Source organism: Nipponia nippon, unplaced genomic scaffold, assembly GCF_047370975.1.
Source record: "Nipponia nippon isolate SJK-2023a ecotype South Korea unplaced genomic scaffold, ASM4737097v1 scaffold_4, whole genome shotgun sequence".
NCBI classification, from domain to species: domain Eukaryota; kingdom Metazoa; phylum Chordata; class Aves; order Pelecaniformes; family Threskiornithidae; genus Nipponia; species Nipponia nippon.
The window spans coordinates 58,935,987-58,954,161 of record NW_028262358.1 but is presented as its reverse complement, the minus strand read 5'-3'; the positions used below and the strand labels follow the sequence as shown (position 1 = coordinate 58,954,161).

Here is an 18,175-nt window from a genome sequence, read left to right as displayed (position 1 = left end):
CCACATAATATGAAGATATGTGGATAACAATTCAGAAATAGGCACATATGTAAGATGCTTGCCTTTGGAAAAAGATCTCTTTCCAGTTATTCTCTTCTTCTTGGCACTGGAAATCCTATCTTCCATTATGATAGCCAATGCTACCAGCAAAAAAAGTAAAAACTATTGGCACAGTTTCAAAGATGTTTAAAAGTTTTTGTTGTAACACTCCAGTTGCCATTTTTTGTTCATTGGAAGTTCAGTGTCCTCCTGCTCTTTCTTCAACATACTTCTCCCCTAGAAACTCCTCTTTGTTCATCTTTGCTTTTTGAAACACATTAGTCTATGCAAAACCGCAGGGTACAAGCAAAGAAGGAAATAAGGGTAAGAAGAAAGTGCCATACAAAATAACAATTAGCTGGAAAATGATGAACCAGAGCAAGTCCACGATACTTGAATATTCCAGTTCAGAACACAGCAGGTGTCAAGAGTAAAAGTCAAAATGCCAGTATATTCAATAAATCAACAGTGTAGAAAAGCCTCTCTTTTTTTAGAATCCATGAGCAATAACTATTACACTGTGTGAAACATACATCAAAAAGAGCCTTGGGTTTTTTTTCTTTACTGTTAATAAACAAGTCATTCCACCCAGAGTGTCAGCTGTATCCAGTTAGTTATTACTTGATTAGTTCACATGAAAGTGGAGAAGGAAAACATTCACAGGAATCTTGATGAACAACACTATGGGATGATTCCTACCATGTTGCTCTGCGATTGTGTGGCCCCGTACATAGTAATGCCATTTGATGGTCCTGCTAATTGCGGTGTATCTGGTTGTATAAATCCTCTTCTGTCAATTAAGCTAGAGAATAATCAAAATAAAGAAAAAAATGTTAGAGATATTTCTGATCAATAACTACCTCCTCTCGATAAAAAGAAAGAGAAAAAAATTCTTTTGTACAACAGACCTTAATACCTCGCTAATACCTTCAAATGTCTCTTTTTTTTTTCAACTGAAGTACAAGACTTATTTCTACTCATAAGCAAGACAATTGTTTCCTTGTAATACTACCCACCACATAGCCATATGTACTGCTACTCTTCTGGATATTTATCATAGACAAAAGATTTAGAAGCTTACCAGCAGATACCACAAAACCCAAGAATTTTAAACCACAGGTGTGGAAACAAATTACAAAACTCACTAGTGCACTTTGAATCAGCATCTATTTTGAAGGTTGTTATCAGTTTACACACCTCTAAATTAAAGCTACTTAATCACAAAATTTAGAAGGAAAGAAAAAGGAACTTTTGCTCAGACAACTTACTTGCCAGGTGTTTCACGACAGCTACTTAACACTACTTATAGTGCTCCACTATTCTTACCAAAGTGATGCACTCATAAAATTTCTTATTTCCATCTAAGAAAATGTTTTGTGGAGAAATTAATAAAAATAAGTAAAATCTACATAAGATTATAAAAAAATAAATAGAATGGAATAATCTGACCTAGCTAAAGATTTTGCTAAAATTCCACATACAATTTTACTCTCAATTTGAGAACTATAAACCTCACTTAGGTTCTGCTAGTTACTGAAGTACTAGTACTGAAGTTCTGCTAGTACTGAAGTACTGTATTCTACCTGCGTATTAGCTCATATCACTTCTATATTAAAAAAAACACCAAAAACTTTTCAACTGTTTATGCTTCAATTCATTCAAAATTGATTCTTTTTCCTTAATTATATATAGCTTTCATTTTTAGTTCCACATATTTTTAATCATAGGCCAAAATGTTTTTTTTCCTGTGACCTGAACAATGCTACTTCCCATCTGGAAAACTACAAATTTCACCACAGGATATCAAATTTTAACTGGAGGGTTTATAGTTCCAGTTACAAAGACATAATGACAGGAATGCCTTAAAACACCTGAGAGCTAAAGTCAGCACACCACTGGTTTTATTTGCTGATTTATGGGCCGTCTAAATTCACTAAGGGTCAAGATGGCTTCAATTTTAAAAGATAAGAACAGGATGCATCGAAAAATCTAAGGTGTTTCCCCTCTCAAAAGTCAATGAGGTTTCCACCGCTTGGAGACCAGTTTAAGCTCTCCTCATGAAGGTCTGTAGAACAGGTTTTTATGTACATTCAAAACACTTAGAAATCCACCTGAGATTACAATCTGCCATGCGGAAAGCACTCCTTCAAAAATCAGATGCTTAAAAAAGTTACATGATTTACTATATCAGAACACTAGTTAGACCTATGCTGACAGCTATGGATCAAATTAAGATTTGAAAGTCACTGTTGAGGACATGTAAAATGCATTCTACATTTGCTAGCATAGGTTTAAAAATGAGAAACATGATCTTTAACAGAAGTGAGAAAAGTTTGGATTATTTACAGATCCTCTCTTAATCTGAATTCCATTCTCAAAGGCACTTGAACATTTTGAATTTTAAGCTGTAATTGCTGCTAAATCACTTTACCAGAATTTAGGGACAAAATTTCTATGTAGTGACTTGGGACACTGCTGAGATTAAAAGTCAAAAAAGCAAGGTTACAATTTACATTTTACAGTCAGTAAATTTTTACTCTTGGTCACAAAATATCTCCCTGCAGAAACTCTACATATACTTTGGCATCTAAATAAGTTATGTTGCTACATGGAATTTAGGAAAAAGTGTATGAACTCTGTTAAAACAAAGGAGCCAATGTCAGTCTGGTCTAATTGTGTGCTGCTACTTGTATCAGCCTAAGATGCTATTTCAAATACTGAGAAATATTATGTAGTTTTAATAAAGATTTCCATTTGGAGTCAAACAAAAGAATTTGAAGCATGGCTTTGAGTTTTTATGTCACATACTTTTATGGAAAGCAAAATGGCAGAGTTAAAGGGTTGGCTTCAGGCACCATCCATATAGGCAGGAGGCAGAGACAGGGCTTTCTCACCACGGGGATTATAGTGTTAACCCAGTATGTGGAAATCTTAACTCAGTTGTCTCCTTAGGAAAAGATGTCAGCCTCTCCTGTTGACTTTCAACTGCTTATAGAAGAACCACCTCTGATATTCGTAATAGCAAAGACAGATATCCCACTTCCAATGAAACACCTTAGCCACTGGACTATAAAATCATTTACTTACTTTCTTCTCGATAGTTCAGATTCATAACTAGATAATTCCAGAGAAAGCAAAACAACTTCAACTGATGAGTATGCCACAAAAATAATCTACAAGACGCCAGCCACACTCTACAGAGGAACTGGGCCTCTATTGTACATGTACTACACAAACTATCTAAACACTGTGCACTGGAATAAGAAAAGAATTAAGTCTTTCCAGCTGCCAGTTTTATTTCTCTAGTCTCAGCTCTGTATTACATTTTGTTCAAGCTGAAAAATCATCTGCAACCTTGAATATACAAATATTTTGGATTTCAAAAGTGAAAATGTATGCAGCAAAAATTAATCCATTAAGCATTCCCTTGAATTGCTTTTGTGTAAGACCACCAAATTCAGCTTAATGTATATACGTTAAGAGTATTATAAATAAAGGAAAATTACCATCCATTTAAATAAAACAGTTCAGAGTGAAAAGACAAAAATGAACAATTATCAAGCTAATAAACTAAACTCGAAACTCCTGTCACATTTGTTGGATATGTAAGAGTTCAATAAACTTTCAAATCACCCACCATGCAACAGCTAACTACTAGAAATCTTTTACTGCTAGAAGTTATTAACTGCAGTGGCAAAAGTTCAAACAACAGATAAGCAAGTTTATTTTCATTTCAGATGTCAACCTGAAATATATTTTACAGGATCTGGTCACTAACCTAGTTTAACCACAATTTACCAACTTATCTCTTCACTTAAACTTAATTAAAGCTTCTAATGGACAGTAAAACAAAACATCATTTTTGTTGAGTCAACTCAAGCAATCAGAAAGAATATTTTTTTCATCAGTAATCATGTGGCTTCATTTATACTAACAATACTTGTGATACTCTTACCTTGGAGATAGGGGCCCACAGAGTGCAGCACAGCAATTAGTAAAGATGTTGCCGTAACTGTATGGATTATAGTTTTCTTTACCTCTTTTATTTGACCATGATCCTTTAATCTGAATAGATATGAACAAGATGCATCACATATAATACAAAACAGAAAATGGCTGAGACAGATTAAGGGTTACCAAAGCAGCAACATGCTACTTACATCAGAGGCAGACCAGAGAAAACCCATGATCACACTTTCCAAACAGCTTAGAGCTTTGGGCTGTTATAAAGGCTGGACCCTAAAATCTTACAAGCAAGCACATGCTTTATGTCCATAGATTTAGACAACCCAAAATCTCAAAGGATGAATATACTCACAGTAGGAATTTCAGCATCTAAACATAATGGCCTAAGCTTAATTTTACAAATATTATGATGTGTTCTACAGAAGAGGTTCAATTGCAACATATCGTTAAAGTCAGCAATAAAGCACCTCTTTTCCATATTCTTGGGTAAGTTCTCAAGCTGTGCAATACCACACAACATTATCTTCCCTGAAGTTCACAAATGGCTCTAAAATATTATGAACCAACTGCAGTCATTACTACCTTTAAGCACATACTACGTTTTCTTTTAGCTAGTCTTGCTTTTCTGTTTGTGAGATACTTGAAAGCCTGAGTAAAATGTCTTACTGTATTCACTTGGAAATGTATGCTTTAAATGAAATTACTGAACAGTTTACTTGAAATTCAGACATGTTACACCGCTGCAGTTCCCTGCTATCTGACATTCAACAATTCAAAAGAGACATTTGAGGGAAGAGGGGATAGTGGAAGCATGCTGGATCCATCTAGAGAGACAATTCTGGCCTGTTATGTATCTCCTTTTAGTTAGGGGAGGATACATGAAACCTCCACACACAGTTAAACGTAATTTCACACCAAAACAATGGAAACCTATGTGCAAATAGGACAACTGTAGAAATGCAAAAGTTGACCTTTAAATTAATGATATACTCCTTGCCAGGGGTTTCAGACCTCAGACTGAGGTCTGAAATTTCTGAAGAAATTTCAAAGGAAAAATAAAATAAAGGATGAAAATTTTGTTCTGAGAATTCAACACACTTTGCAATTTTTACAGTGAGCAATTTTTGAGTGAAAGAATATTTAGGACTCCTAGCGAACAAGAAATACTGAAAATTATTTAGTAATTTCCTACTGTGTAAGATACACTTGTTTCTTTGTCTCCTCTCTTCTATATTTTCCTATTTCAAGATACAGGTCCTGTGGGTGTAAATCACAATGGACACCCCACGTAACCAGCGCATTTTCAAGCCACAATAAATACAGCCCAAAAGATGTCTTCTAATATTTTGAATCAAGCATGATCAGGTTACTTCCTTCTTTCCTACTGAGGCATTCACAAAATTATGCAGGCAGGTATGACTTCTCTAAGAATAACAGAGAAAAACTTCCTCATTACTATTTAGAAACATATATGTAGAAATATACTATGAACTTACATCTTCATTTGTTGTTTGATTGGAGCTGATCAAATATGTGTGAAAACCTGAGAGGCCAACAATGGACCATACTGAGAAAAAACACACCACAGCTTCCAGCACAGTAATTGAAAGTCAAGGAAATATATGCAAACGGAAAAAAAAAAAACCCAACAATGTTATATCCAATAACAAGTAGTTACAATCAGAAAATTCAGGGTAATCAACTTACAGTCCACAAGTCCCTTGAGATCTCTGGGGTACTTCAAAGGGGTCAGCAAAAATTAAACTCAGAAAAGCAAGCCTATTGTCAGTAGGCTTTAGTGTACGGGCCACTGAATAGCATCTACACCAGCAAATATTTAAGGGGCTGCAGACTGAAAAAGGCTAGAAACTACTGATGAGTGGTTCTAATCTTAATCACTGAAATTCAAATTTTCATTCACCCTATAAAAGTCATCACACTTGTATTAAGACAGCTAAATTGATAAGTAACACTAAATAACAGTTCTAATGGGATTAGGGAAAGATCAAACACAACCGAGGTAACCCAAGGCTAGCCAAATAGCAAAGACTGAACAGATATGTTTGTACAAATATTTGGTGCACAATGGGAGTCTTGAGCCAGGACTATGGGTTCTAGATCTGTGCTCACATGTATAGCAACAACAACTGAGTAAACTGCATCTCAGTCGTATGTTCTAACTGCTAGACTCTCCTGTCTTTCTTCTGTTACTGAAGTTAAGATGCTGACAGAGATCCTAAAACTAGCATCAAAGTGCACTAGTCCAAGTAAAATACAAAGTCCACTTGTTCTCTCAAGTCCCTCTAATAACTGGATATATTCTACATTACAACTGTGAGGATGCCTGAATGGCCCAGCCTCAGCAAATAGCCTGGATAAAACTCATGTTAAGCCTGTGCGTGTAAATAGCTGGGGTGGGGTTGAATACTCCAAACCCAGCAGCATTTGCCCCAAACTCATCGTGTTAAGGAAGACCATCAACTCCCAACTCACTGTGCTGCTATTAAACAGTAGCTGAGGAATTACTAGAAGACTTTTTGAAGGAGGCATCAGCCCAAATTGTAAGAAAATCACAAAAAATGGCAGAAGAGAACTTGAAGTGGGAACAGCAGCAGCCAAAACTTGGTTTGGTACAGCGACCACTCTGCTGGCATCTGCCTAGCCCAGACAGAGCATCCTCCCTGTCAAATGGTGCTAGTCGTCTGCACCCAGACAGCATGCTGCCAGTATGGGGTGCAACATATATGGACTTGCACCTGAGGTACACGTATGTGAGCTTGCAGGTGCTTTCTCACCTGCATGTTGTAGGGAGCAGCACAGGTACACGTACAGCAAGAGCACCCACACCTCCAAGAGGGGAGCGAAGGTGTGCACATGCATTTGTGCATGCACCACTAGAACTTTTCAGACTACCTGTGTTTTCACTCCTTATAAACTGCATAACCCAAATGCCATAAAGAAGTAACCAGCCTTTAAACATGAGATTGGTATACTAGGAAAGTCAGTCAGCACTCAGTGTTGCATACTTACTACAGTTTATATCATTCCTTTAACTCTAGAAGAGTCATCATCTCACCAATAAGACAATAAAGTTGCTTCTAAACTTTAATTAAGCATAAAGAGCAACTTTCTATAGAAGGCCTCCTGCCACAGTTTTTGTTATATGTATTTTTATTTACACACAATAGCCATGAACTCAGAATACATCTGCGTCGAGAATGTTATTTTCTACAACGCTTCAACAGTAAATTTTTTTTAGGGAACATGAATCAACAGCAGAAAAAGCTTTGGTTCCTAGGAAAATAGATATAATAAATCAGTAGGAACAAGACAATGGGAAAAGAATAGGATAAAAATTATCTGTATATTAACCATATGCCAACTTCTAGTGAAGTCAGTTTCCAAGACAACATCAACTCAAAATATTCCAGAACAAGGACACAGCCTTAAAACATACAAACCCATCCTTATCGCTGAACCTATCAATAGAAGAGAAACATGACAGCTCCTCACCATTATACAGAGACACAGACTGGAAAAATGCATGGATGGACGTAAGCGTTTGTGATAAATAATCCTAACATTAGTTAACAGTGAAGAGTTTTGTATTGCAGGTCTGCTCTCACCTAACGAATTGGGAAATACCTGAATTGTCTGTATAACGTCCTCTAGAGCCTACTTCACTCTCAGTGAAGTAGGTTTAAAAGTGGTTTAAAAATTTAAAACCACTCTTTAAAAAGAGTGGTTCAAAAGCCAGAAAAGAGCCATTTGCATTCTGAGGAAATCTGCTCCAAAAGAAGCAGGATGACCAAAGTGCATTGCTGGGCAGCATATTTACTACTCTCTCCCTCTCATCTCCTCCTCAAACTATGTGGAGAGCCAAACCAACACAAGATAGGAGCTCAGTCTCAGCTGACTGTGCAACAGCCACAGCTAAAGCAAGGAGAATGAAGGAGAATGGATAAAGGTGGATAACAACCCTTTGTTGTTAGCAGAGGGTTCAGAAAGGTGTAAAAGAAGGAAATAGCCCCAAAACATTACGCACAATACAAGTCCACCTCACTTGGCTTTGAGAGGGTACAAATTGTAAGGATGACTGTAGATGAGCACTGTTGGGTGGAACCTACACACAAAGACTAAGAGGAAGAATCCCCAGGTCAGAAAGGGGAACCTGAGAGGGAGAAGGGCTTCCTGTAACTTCATCAGAAGACTGAGCACACCACTGACAGGATGTTCCTCACCATGATTAGACTCAAGAGGGTCCTGAAATGCGAGTTTCTTCCTCCACACAGTAATTCCTACTGACAAAAAAAGAGAATTCCTTTCAGTTCAAGACCTCTCAGTTCTGCACTGAAGGGGACTTCTTTCCCCAAGAAAGGGACTTTTTCCAGTTCCCCACACCAAGATCCAAAGATCTCTAGAACAGCAGGGGTGGTTCATGTTAGATTAACATGACTCTATTAATTAAACATGAGTCCATTAATTAAAAATCAAACACAAAAAAGCAATAAAAAGCATAACTTACTAGCATAATATGGTATAACACTCCCTTGGTATCTCTCACACAGGGTTGTTACGGCAATGTTCTCTGTGCCTGAATTAACTGGTTTGCACCAAAGCAGTATTCCCAATCCTATTTGGACAATTTCATTTTTTACTGTTAGGGATTGTAACCAAGCTATTAAATTGTCCAACACATCACTGTCAAACCAGGCCATTTCTACAAGAGGTGCTACTGAGCCTTTCAAATCAGCACACCTCTGAATACAAATTATGAATAAGCAGCCCACTGTTCCTGTACAAGGATCCTCAAATGCGTAATCAATTACCTTTTGATTTAAGGACAACTGAAAGCGATTCTCAGTTTGAAAATAGTTTGAAAGAATCATCTTTTGTAAGAAGTGATTGTAATTGTTTTAGTTGGAAGCTATTGCTGTGCTATTTAGAACGCTTTGTGCTTTGTAAAATCGTTTGTGAAAAAAAAAACCAAAACAAAAAACAACCCAAAACTGAATAGTGGCTTTGCTTAAAAAGGGAGTTTACAGCTCAATGACTTTACCTGATGAACACAAACACACACACACGAAAAATTGTATCTGTACAATCCGCAGAATTTGATACTTGGAAAAACTACCTGGAAAGAGAGGTCTGCCTTTATGCACAACTACAAATGACAGAGTTAAGAGGTTTTTCTTCCTGCTCTTCTGGGGAAAAGAGCAAACTGTGTGAGGCACAATGGACAAGAGACTTTTCCTCAGCAGAAGTATGAGAAAGAATTCTTTTTATAGCAGCTTTGTGAGAGGTGCAAACCACTTATTCAGACACAAACCATTCAAAACATATACATAAGAAGCGGGAAGCTTACCATCTGGACAGAAATGTAAGGAAGAAACTAAACAGAAGTTATGTCAACTTCTCATTTTTCCATTATGTTAGCTGCTTTCAGACAGGAAAAAGGAATATTTTCCATTCTCACTGAGCAGAAAATATACAAAAAGCTCCCATGAAGTGACAAAAAGAATTCAGAGTATTTACAGAACAGAATCACAGAACGGTTTGGTCAGAAGGGACCTTTGAAGATCATCTAGTCCAACCCCCCTGCCATGGGCGGGAGACATCTTTCACTAGATCATGTTGCTCAAAGCCCCATCCAATCTGACCTCGAACGCTTCTAGGGATGGGGCATCTACCACCTCTCTGGGCAACCTGTTCCAGTGTCTCATCACCCTCATTGGAAAAACTTTCTTCTTTATAGCCAACCTAAATCTACCATCTTTCAGTTTAAAACCATTGCCCCTTGTTTTGTCCTACAGGCCCTGGTAAAAAGTCTCTCTGTCTTTTTTACGAGCCGCCTTTATATATCTAAAGTCCACAATGAGGTCTCCCCAGAGCCTTCTCTTCTCCAGGCTGAACAACAATAGCAGTCCCTGTGTATACATCTGTATACTTTTATGTAACTTAACAGAAGTTGATACTTGAAAATGACTTCTCTAAAAACAGTAAATAAACATAAGAATACATATTTTCAGGAACTGAACTCTTCAGGGACAGCTTATGGTTTCAGTTGTTCCACAACATACTTTTACTATCCTGACAAGAATCAGCCGTTTTGGATACTTTCTGTTGTAAAAGCAGAATTATTTAGTATTTTAAATGAAACCACAGCATGGATATATTGTGAGATATATTTATGAATCCCACCACAAATACATGGAACATATTTCCATCACAAATGGAAACTACAGACCTTCGTCAAGAGTACTACTCTGCAAAAGATGAAGAATAAAAACCACCCCAGGCTACAGTCTCTTTCCTACCTCCAACACATGGTGAGAAATCCTGTTGTGCAGGAAGTGATGAAATCCTTAACTGATAAAGTCCCAAATGCACATATCCAACAATAGCAAGAAAACAAGCAAAAAAAAATCCTCAGATGTTATTTTGCAACAAGATCTACAATTTGTTTCAGTGAAAGGATATCTTGCAGGACTGTCCTTCAGGGCATTGAGGAATCCTGTTTGTTGAGAACCTGTAGAAATAGAACCCAAAATTACCAGCTGAGTAAGAAATTGGACTGCAGGTTGTTTTCAGCATCATTAACACAATTAATATTTGAAGATCAACTGAATAATCACAGAATAGATTTACTAATATAAATCTGGGATTATGTTGCTCAGCAGCAATAACATCAGAAAAAAACCTTGGGTAAATTATCAGATCTAACATCTGCAGGATATTTTCTCAGTCATACCAAATCGATGCATGCATACTTTCCTATGAATAAGATTTCTGATTATTCCTGTTCTTTTCAGACCTAATATGGAAACAAAAAATTATAAGCTACTTTTTTCATTTGAAATACTATTTTTCAAAGCAACTTCTTTACTTTGAAAAATTTATACTATAAATCCAGATTCTCGACTTTCCTTCCTTTGTTCTGGAAGCAACCAAAGTTCTCTAGACTATAATCCTGCTCCTACTGCACCTGCACAGAAGGTTATTCTAATAGGTGCTTGTTGTCTCTAGAAAAATAAGAGAATATCTACCAGCTAAAAAGAGCTCAAGAGTAGCATGCTTCAATGAACTAGAGATGCAGAAGCACCCACTTGTGTTCCACAACCATGAGATATTCATTAAAAAGGGCAATTTGACAATTTTCTGATAGATATGCAACAAGTAAATTAGTCTGTAGAAACTGACTCAATGTCACATAAGGCACACAGTTTGCATTTTACTTTATAATTTAAATGATTTCAATGCACCAGGATGAAAGCCTTTCCCACAGCAAAAAATTTGCCCTTAGCTAAATTCATCTGAAGATTTGTATGAAGAGAGAACAACTTTGTCTTCAAAACAAAAAGAAAAAAAAATATGTATGTGTGTGCATACACATATATTTTCTCTAGACCTACCGGGTCAATTTTACTGTTTGCCATTAAAAAGGGAAAGTTACTTACCTTGTATTTCTGAGCCTTTTCAGACTCTCATAATTGGTTCTTAGCCTCAAGGCACAAGACTAGTGCAACTTCCCCCTACCTTCTTACTCTTTTTAGGATCCTTAATGGCAATGGCAGCAGGTAGGTGTGATCTCTATTCCCTACTGCTGGTCACACTCTTCCAAGCAGTTCCCAATATATGAGAAGGGGAAAGGTTCCTCACTGCGACATGAAGTTGAAATACTGATGCCTCAAACAGAGCTGGGGAACTGCGAAGACAGGCACTACTACTGAAAAATGTGTTAAGCTTGGGGAGATGGAATAAAATCTTGCAAGACAACACCTGTGAAGTACATGATTTACAAAGTAATTCTATCATCTTCAATAATACTATGTGCAAGCATTCTTAATCCTGGAAAGGGCAAATTTCCAATGAATGCCTCAAAAGTAGCGCTGCAGAAAACAAAAAGTTAAGATGTATCTCATATCTCATCACCACTTATGCCCACTAAAAATTACAAAAATGCCAGTTTGCAAGATTTATTAAAAATGAAACAGATTTCAACAATTTTTCTAAATCAAGAGATATTAAAAAAAAAAAGAAAACAGGTTTCCTATGTAATCAACAAGGGCAGAAAAAGAACGTCCCTATTAAGATGAACCACAAAGGATTTTTTTTTTTTTTAAGGTCAATGCCTACAACTTGCTATAAATATCCCTCAGTCCCTTCCTAAAAGGATATTGTCAGAAGGCATTCAGTCTAACACAGGATATCTAGAATAAAGTGTTGCTGATGGGAAGGTAATCCTGCTAGGATCATCTTCAGAAGAGCTAAGAACAGGATTTGATTAAGTCAGCAGGACTTCCTCTAGAATCAAGAATTTTGCCAGAACTTGTGGAAATACATATGGATGACTGAAACACCGTAGGAAGATCATAGTCCCAGGTCTAAAAACTGAGACTTTATTCAGGCACACTAACACAAAGCCCCCTATGCCAATTGCAAAGGTTCAGATTAAGTAACTGAGAATGCTGCTTAACGGTTAGCATCAGCTGAAGGCCTGCAGGCTGCAAAACAGAACAAAAATGGTTGAGTGGTAACTATTAAAAAGGTAGATATGAAGACTTCTAGAAGCATGGCAGGCACAGAGAGAGTGGAGTGATTGATACGATAAAGAAACCTTATTTGTAAAGAACTCTTTTTTTGGACACAGTCAAGATTATAGTAGATAAATTGGAAAACTGGGCTTGATGCTCAAACATAGCAAACAAACATCAAGAAACTAATCACAATTCATACCTGCTCCCATTGCCTTTGAGGACCAAACAGTCTCTAGAATTCAGGAGGTTTTTCCTGTCTCATCGAAGCTAGATAAACCTTCATAGTGACAAGTTTTTACAGCTGATATACTTAAACAAGTCAGCATTTAACATTTACTCTACATTATCTATAACACCTACACAGTGCTAAAGTGCTGCTCAACCACACAGAGGCACAATTCATTTCTCTGTTCTTTGCCTAATTCACACTTAGAATTAGGTATGGACACTGCAAAGTTAAAATCCACTGGATAACTCCACTTGACATACAGAACATGAAATATTGGCATAATATCGGTAATTCATATGCTGAAGACTGCAAAAAAAAAAAACCAACCACTGTACTGTTTATGAAATATAGGTAGACTAGCTTCAAAAGTAGCTTTATATTGTCAGACTAGTGTTTTCAACTACTGAATTCTAGCAGAGCAAGATGACAGAAAAAGCCCCCATGCTTCCTTCTTAAATATAAAAAGTGCGCATGTATACGCTCACATATGACCAAATACATTTCAAGGATTTGAGTATTAATGGAAGTGTTCTCTTTCCAATAATTACTTTTCCCTTTTTAAATAATAAGTACATCTTTTCTCTGCTCTTTCAACTAATATTAGAAATGCTGTATCTGGCAGTGAGAACAATTTGTTGATCCAGACTCCCCCAAAATTAAAAGTGCCCCTAGCTCTAGGCTATGTGCTAGATTTCTGAGCCACAGAAGAGCCGCTCTGTACTCTTATCCTTCTTTTGTGAACCACAAGTAAAAGGAGAAGTTCTTTTTCTTAAAATACAAATTTTCATCCCTGCACAGTGTAAGTAATTGAGGAAATTGAGCATAATCTGGCCTAGTTTTCAGTAAAGCATTCTCTAAATATTGCCATTATCAAGTTAGCTTTATAAATGTGTTATAAACTGAACTTACTACTTCTGTCAGGTTTCCATTGCAATACGGAATACAAAGGAATAAAAAGATCACATTTCCAAAATGATTAAAGAAATACTGTTCAAGGCAATATCCTATATAATTAGTGAAAAGATAGAACACTCTTAAGCTTCCTAATGATATTGGGTTAAAAAAAACTCCACAACATATAAAAGGTCTTTAAAGACAAGTCATATAACCTATCGCCATAAATTAGATCATCATCATCATATAGGAGGTAACAAAATTTGTTACGTGTGTGAAAAAAAAAAACCTACCCAAAAGAGTCTTGAAAATACTCTCCTCAAACCCAATCCAGAATACAAATAAAAATCAAGCTCATGAATATTCATTTTCCTATAGCTTATCTGATTCACTCCATTATAAATTGGTTATTCTCCGAATGTCTATGCAAATGAAAGTAACTTGTATTAAAAATAGGGTAGAAAAAGATGTAAAACTAAACAGCAAACAACAAAAAGTATAAAATAGCTCCAATCTATTTCCTAGCAATTTACCTTTTTGTTTGGATGGCAAATAACCCATGTTGACAGTTAAAAAGGCACACAAAAGTTCTTTGGGAAAATGATATTATCTGTATACTTAGACATACAGTATGTGTGCTGCTTTTCCAATAAACCATCCATAAAAGTACAAAAAAAATTAACACCGTATTAAGATAAAGCCAGCACTAGATCAACGACTACCATGACCAGGGTCTACTACAGACCAGAATGGGACTCACTGGGAACTGTGAAGCTTCAGAGAAAAGGCAAATAAATAAATAAATAAATAAACCCTGAATGATAAAAGATTAACTTAAAAATAAAAAACTCAAGCAAATGGCTACATACGTAATCTGATTTCAGCAGCATACTTACGAAGGATGACGTGGGTGATAACGAATGCAAATATAAAGACTGTCAGAAAGGACAGAGATAAAATAAACATATAAAAAAATCTGTAGTTTCTTTTCCCCACACAGTTGCCTACCCAGGGACAGTGGTGATCAAACCGTTCTGAAATGAGAGGCAGAAGAAAAAAAAATGGAAAACAATTAATAAAATGCTGTTTATTTGAAAAAAGCTCTCTGAATACTATATTAAAACTCATGATTTAACTGGCATTTGCAAATTAGCCACAGAGAAATTCTTATTTAGAAAGGAAAAAATAGAAAAGAAAAAGGGAGTATTTTAATGAAACCTTACAGCTTTCAAAGAAATCAAAGTATGGCTGAGGTGAGCTCCTGTTAAACTAATAGCATTATTGTGAGAAATTGTGCAGTCAGACCAATAAGCCTGTATTTATCCACTGTCACATGCAGCGGTACCAACTCTACTGGATTTTATTTTTTCAAAATAAGGATTTTTTTCTTCCAGTGACTATTCTACTCAGTATTGGAGTTTTTTATGTTGTTTTATTTATATTTGTCATGATCACACCTCTGACTTTTATGTTTACTATCATCTCATCCATCCATTATGGTATATGAAATATTTACACCCTCCCACTTCCTTTTATTGCTTCGCTCAAAATATTCTCCATTCTAGACCACCTATTTTTCCACTTAGAGTTGACACTGCCGTATAAAACCATTCAAAATAGCAAAACCATTTACATAAGCCATTTTTCAAGTGTTAAGATTCAGAGAGTCTTGTAAAATTTGCTTGTACCTTTTGTTTTGTTTTGTTTTTCCCAATAATCTATTCAATCTTGCAGGAATTTTCTGTAAACCACATCGTATAAAAATTGGTAGATGTAGTCTGAATGCTCTGTTACCCTTTGCACTACAGGCTCCCTCTTCTTTTTACTAAGCCAAACCCTTTCCCTTTATTTCCCTGAGAGATTAAGTCGTCCAGGAGACAGGAGAAGGCCGGGGTGGGTCAGAAACCAGTGTCCCCCACACAGGGGAGATGCCCCAGTGCTGGAAAGCGGCAGAGGGAGCAGTTCGCTTTGCTTCTCCCCAGGCAGCCTGGAGCGCCCTTCCCGTCCCAGTACGCCGGGTAATGGCAACAGAGCAATTGTCAGGAAACGAATCGGCATTTCCTAACTTGGCTTTGGAGAGATTACATTGACAGAATTTTAAATTTTTTTAATCAAATCCAAGATCATAACATAAGGCAGATGCTCTCATGCTGACTCCCTCTCACTCTCTGATCCTTGTCCAAATCCTGTTTTGTTTTCTGTGACTTTTATGCCTCCACTGACGTACAATATCAAACTATTTGTAATTCCACAGGAAAGCCGAGCTATAAATTTGAAGTCCTTAAGCCCTATGCTAGAAAGGCACATCTGTCCAAGCACACCAGTTTATTTTAGCTATGACTTTACGTTCAAGACCTACATTAGAGGTTTTCCTTGAAGGATGTATTTAGAATTATCTTCATTAAAAAAAAAAGTCAAAACAAAATGCACAACAGATTTCTGAGTTCACCACACTTTCAGGGTTCTTTTAAACAGTTTTGCGTGACAGCTCGTTGGACCACATGTTTCTGCCATAAATCTGTTTCAAATTCCAATGGGGCTATTCAAGGTGAAGTTACCGAACTGTTTTAGGATAAGGCTTCAGAAATACTTTGATTTAATAAGTACTGCTAAGAATACCAAGAACTAAACACTCTGGTATCTAAAAGGGTAGGAGATACTACCTTTATTCAGTGCAATACAGTTGTATTCCCAAAATAAGTTGACATTGCATTGGAACAGTGCTTATTTTTACATTTATGCTTCTGAATGAGTCTTTATGTTCTGATAACCACTTTACCTCATTTAATGGGGACCTAATACAATACATGAACAAATAATAACACAAAGAAAAATACAGTTATAGAGCCTTTTAAAGAGCATAATCCTAGAGTACTTTTGTACCCTATTGCTTCAGAAAAAAAAAAATCATGACATGTCTTTGGAAGACGAATTGTGTATATACACATTCATCCTCTTCTATGCTGACACAGTAGGAATCTACAAATTATGTCGACATAAAGCTGTTTCTAGCCATGAAACAATACTTAGATATATGTAGACATCTATTTCATAGATTCAGATAAATGCAGACAACCATAAAAACACACACATACACACATACCCCTATCTATACACACATACATATATATACACATACCTATATATTCCTTACTAAAGACTGACTTGGTATTTTTAACCTACTTGTCACTCCTCTCCAATTTCTGTCTTCAAACTTTCTTGGTAAACTGAAAGGCTCTGCTTTCTCAATAAATACCTTACCAATCATTGTGAAGCTAAGTAACTACCTAAGATGTTTGTAATGCAGCAACGGACAGAAAAGGCTAGTTGGATATGAAAAACACTGCTACAGTGTTAAATCTGAATCAGCTCTAATGAAAAGGAGAAGTATTAAAGGGTTTACATGAGTGTTATGATGAATAAAATGGGCCTCATTTTTCTCAGTCATATAATAGAAAGGGATGTGATGTTTATGCTATATGCCACAAAACAGTATATTAAAAAGCAAGGGATTATTCTACTCAGCAGAGCACAAATATGTAAATGCAAGTTAAAGATAATAGCCTTACAGCTTGTAAGCTGCTCTGGTTAGTTGTTAATGCAAGAGAAAAAAGGCAATCCTGGCAAAACGAACAGACACGTACTAAGCAGAAACTTCTAATGCTGTTAAATATAAACTCTTAAATCTAGAGCTGTTTCTTATTCCTTACAAAAAGACATGGCTGAATAAGTATTAATGAAGAAATATCACAATATCTTAAGGTTCACCTCTGGCACACCAGATGCCTGCAAACTGAACAACCAATGATTTGGAAAAGGAAGCTCTGCCTGACATCTTTACTTGGCTTGAACAATGTTGGCAGCAAAATTAAGATTTACCTTCACTGAGAAATGAAAAACTACTGATGCTGAGAAAAACTGGGAATTCTGGCCCTCGTAAACTTAAAATGCAGAGCAAATATAAATGCAACTGATTGTTATGAAGAATAACGGACTGTTTAGAAGTGATGACTGCAGTTCTGGTTTAAATTTATAGGGCATAGTTGACATGCTGCTGTATTCAATCATATATTTGTGACAAGGTTAATGTAAAAATATTTGAGGCGGATGAAGAGAATCGAAACATTGGTAATACAAACTCCTGTTAATAAAAAGCGTATTAGAACTCTTAATGAGGGAGGAAGAAAGCTGCAAGGGCTGAAGTGTTTGTATATAGAAGCATCCTGTGGATAGAAAAGTTGGGATAGATCATCCTCCTGCACTGAATTTTAAGCAAAAGCAGCAAGGTATTTGCCTTCAGGATGTGGTATGATGTTACAGTCATATCTACCTAATCAAGAATATTGCTAGAACAGATGGCCCAGCTTCTCCCCTTTTAGTAGTCCTGTGAACAATCTCTTGCCTGTGTGTTTATGGCTCTCCGCCCTTAGGCCAAGCCTGGTGTTCATTTTACCCTGTGGGGAGCTGGTTGACAGAGCCAGATGAACTTAAAACTGTGGTTAATTTTCTG

At 36.5% G+C, this 18,175-nt stretch overlaps 1 protein-coding gene across 5 annotated transcripts in view; it reads right to left on the bottom strand.

Moving 5' to 3' along the window:
- Positions 1-18,175, bottom strand: part of ZDHHC14 (zDHHC palmitoyltransferase 14) — a 113,505-nt gene that overhangs the window by 9,570 nt on the left and 85,760 nt on the right. For 4 of the 5 annotated variants that reach the window (XM_009460693.2, XM_087775194.1, XM_087775193.1 and 1 more), the window contains exons 4-8: positions 14,562-14,699; positions 10,486-10,534; positions 5,502-5,604; positions 3,995-4,104; positions 739-841 (exon numbers count right to left, since the gene is read on the bottom strand). In XM_009460693.2, the coding sequence (XP_009458968.1) occupies positions 739-841; positions 3,995-4,104; positions 5,502-5,604; positions 10,486-10,534; positions 14,562-14,699 (503 nt within the window). The remainder of the gene's footprint in view (positions 1-738; positions 842-3,994; positions 4,105-5,501; positions 5,605-10,485; positions 10,535-14,561; positions 14,700-18,175) is intronic. The other variant, XM_087775196.1, reaches the window with a different exon arrangement.